This window comes from Protomyctophum bolini, assembly GCF_963924005.1.
Source record: "Protomyctophum bolini genome assembly, chromosome: 24".
In the NCBI taxonomy this organism is placed as follows: Eukaryota; Metazoa; Chordata; class Actinopteri; order Myctophiformes; family Myctophidae; genus Protomyctophum; species Protomyctophum bolini.
In genome coordinates, this window is record NC_137885.1 from 15345084 (window position 1) to 15353317 (window position 8234).

Genomic DNA, 8234 nt, shown 5'->3' on the forward strand with positions numbered 1-8234 from the left:
TTGAAAACACTTTAATGACCAAACAGCGCTGTTATGACCACAGCTCATCTTAGAGTAGCTCAATTAATTTAGAAAAAACAACACTTTATTATACACTCATGGCATGCAGCATGTCAATCAAATCAAGTATAGGCTGAGTTTTGAGCTATTCTATAGTGACTCAATGAAACATTATTTAATTGAATCAAACAAATTCCATTTCACTTATTTATTACAACAAACACCAATCAATTAAATACAAAAACAAACAACAATTTGGGCTAAGAACTAAGTACTGTGGAATTGTATGTGTGACCATGTCTTAAATTCAACTTGATGGTATGCCATCTTGGGAAACCATTAAAAGTGCTAAGGTAACCACACTGCTTATGCATTACACAATGGTGAGAGTAGACAAGCCTATAAGCAGAGGCTTGTTAGAAGAACCACAATATGAAGGTCAAAGGCAACATTTCGACACTGATGCGTAGAGAAACCTGAGAAACATACATTAGGAAAGTTAAGTCCAACAAATTAATCGATGGCCTAAACTCAAAAAGTACTACAAGCAGTTTCCTACTTTGCTCAGTCAGTGCAAACAAAGAAAGACCTAACAGGAAATGGAGCATGGGCACCAGGCTTTATAGGGGAGGGGCTAATCAGTGACTACTTACACCTGAGTAATTTGGGGTGTGGCCTGGTCCCCCTGGTCAGGTGTAAGTAGCCTCATCAAACAAGTCCCATTTGCAGCAGAAAGAATTGAAAGTTGCAAGAGTCAGGTAAAAGTAGAAAGACTTTGGTCAGTATCATGTACACACCTACATCTAATTACCCACCCATAATTAGTTTGAATAGATGCAGCTGTGTTTGACCCTGACATTGTCATCGAGGGTAGTAGTATTCAGGTTGTATCAGAATTTAAATATCTAGGAATTACACTAGACTCAAACTTTACATTTAAAAAACATGTTAAACATTTAGCCAATAAAATCAAATTCAATGTATCTAATTTCAGACACATAAGACCATATCTAACAACAGATGCAGATAAACTCTTCATGCATGCTATGATTGTCTCACACATAACCTACTGTTTCACAGCCTGGTCGCAGACAAATCAGACAACTTTAAAATCACTGTACAAACAGACATCAAGAACACTTGACCAAAAGCCCAAACGTTACCACCATTGCTATAGTTCAAAAGTTACTTAATTTTGACAGATTTAAACATTTTGCAGATGCTTGTCTTATTTTTAAGATCATAAATGGACTTGCACCACTGAAACAGTTCATAGGTCGAAGGGACAGTGGTGACAGAGCAACAAGCGCAACTACCAGAGGGGACTGTGGAGTACCAACCAGACGTAGTGTGTTGTATGTGTAGTGTGTAAAACACACTAGACATAATTGTCTATGTTTTGTACATTCTCTTTCAGAGACATGCTCTGCTTCCGTGGGATGAATTCTTCCTTTTCCTCATGTACCTGGCGTTGGGGTCCACAGAAGTTGACCTGGCAGATCGTTTCGGGATCCACCCATCAACGGTCAGCCGGATCATAACAACGTGGACATATTACCTGTACTTTCTGCTGGGCTCACTGAAAATTTGGATGTCCCAAGAGGAAGTTCAGGCTGTGTTGCCGAGGGAGTTCAGGGAGAGCAAATACGCTGATACACAGGTAAACGCAATCACTTGCATTAGTCTAGACTAGATGGAAAGGGGGTCCACAGAGCACATAGGGTGGTCAGTAGCTGTCAGTAATAATAATAATAATGAATTGCATTTTTATAGCGCTTTTCTATGCACTACGTGCCTACTCAAAGCGCTTACAATGATTAATTCATTCATACATTGGGAAGGGCAGCGTAGTCTTAATGTTGTGTGAGCATGGGCAGATCAATGTATCTCTCCAGACATTGTTAAAACCTGAGAACTGTTTTCTCTGCATCACTTTGACCTAGAAAAATCATTTATGATGTTACTTCATTTTGTAGGTGATTATCGACTGCACAGAGCTGAGATGCCAACAGCCAGAAAGCTTGTCTCTTCAGAGTGAGATGTTCTCATCCTACAAGTCACATTCCACCCTGAAGGGCCTGATTGGCATGGCACCTCATGGAGCAGTCACCTTCATCTCAGACTTGTATGCTGGCTCCATCAGTGACAAAGAGCTGTTTAAGCAGTCAGGCCTCCAAGACCTGCTGACAAAGGATATGGCTGTGATGGCAGACAAGGGATTTTTGATTGTTGACTGTATCCCAGGTCAACTGTATCGCCCACCCTTCCTCTCAAAACAGAGCCAGATGCCAGCAGGAGATGTTAATAAAACCCAGGAGATTGCACACCTTCGAGTCCATGTTGAGAGAATAATCGGAAGAATTAAACTGTGCAAGCTCTTCCAGTCTGACATCCCTGTTTCCTTGATGGGAAGCATTAACTCTCTGTGGACTGTGGCCTGCTTACTCAGCAACTATCAATATGGACCTCTGGTGAAGGCCTGGGCTCAACAGTGATGAATTGAGACATGCTGATTGAGACAGAGGCTGATATGTAGATCATAAAATCACACCCATGTCAAGTGAGGGGCGCTCTAATCATCGTACATCATCAAGAATGGTGGTCCCTTATTGGCCAAGGGTGGCCACCGACATACATGCTCAGACACATGACGTAAAGACACATTTCCGCAATTTCAATTTCCGCAATTTCCGCGATTTCCATTTCCACCATTTCCGCAATTTCCATTTCCAACTATTAATGGCAGCTGGGTTTCATCATTCAAATAAAATAGAATTCTGTCCGTTTAGCTATAAAATTATGTCAGGGAATAGGGTGGGTATGTCTTTCATTTGCATTGCACCCCCCCCCCCCCCAAGCTTTTATTTTCGTTCGAGTAATAGTACAACTCTAATAGTATTACTTATAATAATGTAATTAAAGATAACTTCATTCAGATTTATTTATTTTTATTTCATTTTCCAGATTTTTTTTTCTTTTTTTTAGATTTTCATTGGTGGGCCAGTCATAATGGTCCCGCGGGCCTGATGTGGCCCGCGGGCCTGAGGTTGAGTATCACTGCTGTACAGGTTCATTTGATTAGAAACTCTCCATTTAGCTGGGGACCACCTGGAACCCTCTCAAGGACCACTGGTCTATCATAATACGTACATTTATTTTGAAGGAAAGTACAGGTACAGTATATCATCTCGAGACAGGGTTGTATAAACATGAGTGGTTCTCATTTCCCTGTAAATAATAAATCTATGGCATCCTTGAATTACATTGTTACTTTATTGCAATACATTTGTCATGATAGTGTCACAAGGAAAACTTTCCATTAGTACAGATTGAAAAGGTCTATTGACATTTAATAACTGGACAGTCAGTCCTAAAGATCACATTAAACCCCTTTTCTTATTTTAAGCATTGTTATACTTTAGCTATTGAAAAATGGCAGATCTACAAGCTCATATTGCTACGAGCTTGTTTTATGAACAAAAGCACAACGTCAATGTCATAATATACAATGGCTGAAAATGAGATAAGATTACATATTTATATAAAGTGCAATAAAAATAAATGCAACACAGTGAAGACCTGAACACTTACTAGACCCCAACGTACAGGGGTCTTCAACAGGGGGCGTCCTCAGGGTGTCAGAAATTCTGGGGGATGGAGTTTTAGACCAACCATCCCGATTCTCGGGGGAACATTGGCAGGGAATAGCAGATCTATAAGAGCAGATTTCAACGTGCGGCGCCATCCATGTTTTGGCCATGTCGTGACGTCATTTATGCATCCTACCTGGGTCAGTCCCGCTCCCCCATTCTGAATTCCCATAGACTTGTTTAATAATTTAATAAATAAGAACTGTATTCCAAATTAAACCAAAGAGCATGGCGGTTTGATTAATATGGATATGAAGTATCAACTGACTGCGAAAAAACACTAACACACTAATATTACACACCGACAAATTAGTAAACATTTCGCCAGAAACGGACTGTATCAAAAATGAATGACTATCGTAAACGATACAGAGCCACGTACCTGACAATATCGCCAGGACAGTTTATTTTTGGACCACAATTCTTATGAGATGATTCTGAGATGATCCAATTTTATTGACGTCTGGACTTCGGTACTCTATTGGCGTAGCAGAATTGGCTCAAGAGACTAAAAGCCCAATATCTCACCAGACCCGTGGTGGAAATTACCCTTTAGGCTAGTGGATAAGATGCTTCCCAGCGTACGTGGGAGACCTGGGGTTCGAATGCCGGGTGTTGCATAGACGAAAATGGTGTCCAGGCTACTGTGCAACATAGGTACAGAACACACCTCTTCTGCCTACACCAAACTATCAGCTATGCCCTTCCTAAAAAGGTCTGCATATAAAAATACTAGTAATAAAACCAGTCACCCTTCAGTCTGATTTGTGACAACACCTCTGGATCCCTGTAGATTCTTTCTACAGAAATGTCTTCTTGCGCACACACAACAAAGTCACACCAATGCAAGCCTGACATTAGGAGCTGGCCTTGAACTTGCCAGTAGTAGGCATGCTGTTTCTTCAAGACCGGTGAGCCATTCTTCATGGTCATGTACTTGCAGTCTACATAGCTAGATAAATTGGGACACTTGAACTCTACCAAACCGAAAGGTGGGTACTCAGAAGGATCGAAAACCTTGCCATCAGGAGAGGCTGCCAGCCAGGGAGCATCAGGGTGAATCACAAGGCCACACGGGTGATAATTGATGTTCTTCCTCTTGGCATACTCCATTGCTGCCTCCATCTCCATCGCCAGGCCCCTCTTCATGTCAGCTGTTTGTACGGTGCCCCTCAGAATTCTTGTAGCCAAATGAGTAGCTGAAGTCTGCCCCCTAACATGGCACGCCTCTCGAAACCTGTAGGTAGTGCAACAGTTCATATAATCGTACGGCATACTATAGCACGCCGTTTTTCATCATTTTAAAGGATTTGAAAAAAAAATAAAAAAACGATGGGATATAGCCCATGTTTTTTGAAATTTTGAAAAAAAAAGTTAGCCTCGTTTCTCATCATTTTGGACCATGGGCTATAGCCCATATCGTACGGCATACTATAGCACGCCGTTTTTCATCATTTTTGAGGATTTGAAAAAAAATCAAAATTTAAAAAAACATGGGTTATAGCCCATCGTTTTTTGAGTTTTTGAAAAAAATGTTATCCTCATTTTTCATCATTTTTGAACATGGGCTATAGCCCCTACCGTACAGCATACTATAGCACGCAGTTTTTCATCATTTTTGAGGATTTGAAAAAAATGAAAAAATGAAAAAACGATGGGTTATAGCCCATGTTTTTTGAAATTTTGAAAAAAAAAGTTAGCCTCGTTTCTCATCATTTTGGACCATGGGCTATAGCCCATATCGTACGGCATACTATAGCACGCCGTTTTTCATCATTTTGGAGGATTTGAAAAAAATGAAAAAATAAAAAAACGATGGGTTATAGCCCATGTTTTTTGAAATTTTGAAAAAAAAAGTTAGCCTCGTTTCTCATCATTTTGGACCATGGGCTATAGCCCATATCGTACGGCATACTATAGCACGCCGTTTTTCATCATTTTGGAGGATTTGAAAAAAATTAAAAAATTAAAAAACTATGGGTTATAGCCCATGTTTTTTGAAAATTTGAAAAAAAAAGTTAGCCTCGTTTCTCATCATTTTGGACCATGGGCTATAGCCCATATCGTACGGCATACTATAGCACGCCGTTTTTCATCATTTTGGAGGATTTGAAAAAAATGAAAAAATAAAAAAACGATGGGTTATAGCCCATGTTTTTTGAAATTTTGGAAAAAAAAGTTTACCTCGTTTCTCATCATTTTGGACCATGGGCTATAGCCTATATCGTACGGCATACTATAGCGCGCCGTTTTTCATCATTTTTGATGATTTGACAAAAATGAAAAAAAAGATGGGTTATAGCCCATGTTTTTTGAAATTTTGAAAAAAAAAGTTAGCCTCGTTTCTCATCATTTTGGACCATGGGCTATAGCCCATATCGTACGGCATACTATAGCACGCCGTTTTTCATCATTTTGGAGGATTTGAAAAAAATGAAAAAATAAAAAAACGATGGGTTATAGCCCATGTTTTTTGAAATTTTGAAAAAAAAAGTTTACCTCGTTTCTCATCATTTTGGACCATGGGCTATAGCCTATATCGTACGGCATACTATAGCGCGCCGTTTTTCATCCTTTTTGATGATTTGACAAAAATGAAAAAAAAGATGGGTTATAGCCCATGTTTTTTGAAATTTTGAAAAAAAAAGTTAGCCTCGTTTCTCATCATTTTGGACCATGGGCTATAGCCCCTACCGTACAGCATACTATAGCACGCCGTTTTTCATCATTTTTGAGGATTTGAAAAAAATAAAAAAATAAAAAAACGATGGGTTATAGCCCATGTTTTTTGAAATTTTGAAAAAAAAAGTTAGCCTCGTTTCTCATCATTTTGGACCATGGGCTATAGCCCATATCGTACGGCATACTATAGCACGCCGTTTTTCATCATTTTTGATGATTTGACAAAAATGAAAAAAAAGATGGGTTATAGCCCATGTTTTTTGAAATTTTTAAAAAAAAAGTTAGCCTCGTTTCTCATCATTTTGGACCATGGGCTATAGCCCATATCGTACGGCATACTATAGCACGCCGTTTTTCATCATTTTTGAGGATTTGAAAAAAATGAAAAAATGAAAAAACGATGGGTTATAGCCCATGTTTTTTGAAATTTTGAAAAAAAAAGTTTACCTCGTTTCTCATCATTTTGGACCATGGGCTATAGCCTATATCGTACGGCATACTATAGCGCGCCGTTTTTCATCATTTTTGATGATTTGACAAAAATGAAAAAAAAGATGGGTTATAGCCCATGTTTTTTGAAATTTTGGAAAAAAAAGTTAGCCTCGTTTCTCATCATTTTGGACCATGGGCTATAGCCCATATCGTACGGCATACTATAGCACGCCGTTTTTCATCATTTTTGAGGATTTGAAAAAAAATCTAAAATTCAAAAAACATGGGTTATAGGCTAGCCCATCGTATTTTGAATTTTTGAAAAAAAATGGGGCTATAGCCCCTACCATACGGCATACTATAGCACGCCGTTTTTCATCATTTTTGAGGATTTGAAAAAAATTCAAAATTTCAAAAAACATGGGTTATAGCCCATCTTTTTTTGAGTTTTTGAAAAAAATGTTATCCTCATTTTTCATCATTTTTGAACATGGGCTATAGCCCCTACCGTACAGCATACTATAGCACGCCGTTTTTCATCATTTTTGAGGATTTGAAAAAAATGAAAAAATTAAAAAACGATGGGTTATAGCCCATGTTTTTTGAAATTTTGAAAAAAAAAGTTAGCCTCGTTTCTCATCATTTTGGACCATGGGCTATAGCCCATATCGTACGGCATACTATAGCACGCCGTTTTTCATCATTTTGGAGGATTTGAAAAAAATGAAAAAATAAAAAAACGATGGGTTATAGCCCATGTTTTTTGAAATTTTGAAAAAAAAAGTTAGCCTCGTTTCTCATCATTTTGGACCATGGGCTATAGCCCATATCGTACGGCATACTATAGCACGCCGTTTTTCATCATTTTGGAGGATTTGAAAAAAAATAAAAAACGATGGGTTATAGCCCATGTTTTTTGAAATTTTGAAAAAAAAAGTTAGCCTCGTTTCTCATCATTTTGGACCATGGGCTATAGCCCATATCGTACGGCATACTATAGCACGCCGTTTTTCATCATTTTGGAGGATTTGAAAAAAATGAAAAAATAAAAAAACGATGGGTTATAGCCCATGTTTTTTGAAATTTTGAAAAAAAAAGTTAGCCTCGTTTCTCATCATTTTGGACCATGGGCTATAGCCCATATCGTACGGCATACTATAGCACGCCGTTTTTCATCATTTTGGAGGATTTGAAAAAAATGAAAAAATAAAAAAACGATGGGTCCATGTTTTTTGAAATTTTGAAAAAAAAAGTTTACCTCGTTTCTCATCATTTTGGACCATGGGCTATAGCCTATATCGTACGGCATACTATAGCGCGCCGTTTTTCATCCTTTTTGATGATTTGACAAAAATGAAAAAAAAGATGGGTTATAGCCCATGTTTTTTGAAATTTTGAAAAAAAAAGTTAGCCTCGTTTCTCATCATTTTGGACCATGGGCTATAGCCCCTACCGTACAGCATACTATAG

General features: G+C 38.4%; 1 protein-coding gene across 1 annotated transcript; it reads left to right on the forward strand.

The window, feature by feature from the left end:
- Nucleotides 1-1303: 1303 nt before the first annotated feature.
- LOC308311956 (uncharacterized protein) lies at nt 1304-2629 on the forward strand. Its single transcript, XM_080758773.1, has 2 exons — nt 1304-1660; nt 1977-2629. Exons 1-2 carry the CDS (start codon nt 1460-1462, stop codon nt 2493-2495), a joined length of 720 nt encoding a protein of 239 aa, XP_080614899.1. The 5' UTR covers nt 1304-1459; the 3' UTR covers nt 2496-2629.
- Nucleotides 2630-8234: the final 5605 nt, after the last annotated feature.

What these genes read in the sequence shown, in the direction of transcription:
- LOC308311956 (XM_080758773.1), top strand. Translation starts at nt 1,460, where the DNA reads ATGTACCTGGCGTTGGGGTCCACAGAAGTTGACCTGGCAGATCGTTTC. An exon ending in GCAAATACGCTGATACACAG is followed by an intron (nt 1,661 to 1,976) that starts GTAAACGCAATC and finishes TTCATTTTGTAG; the next exon opens with GTGATTATCGACTGCACAGA.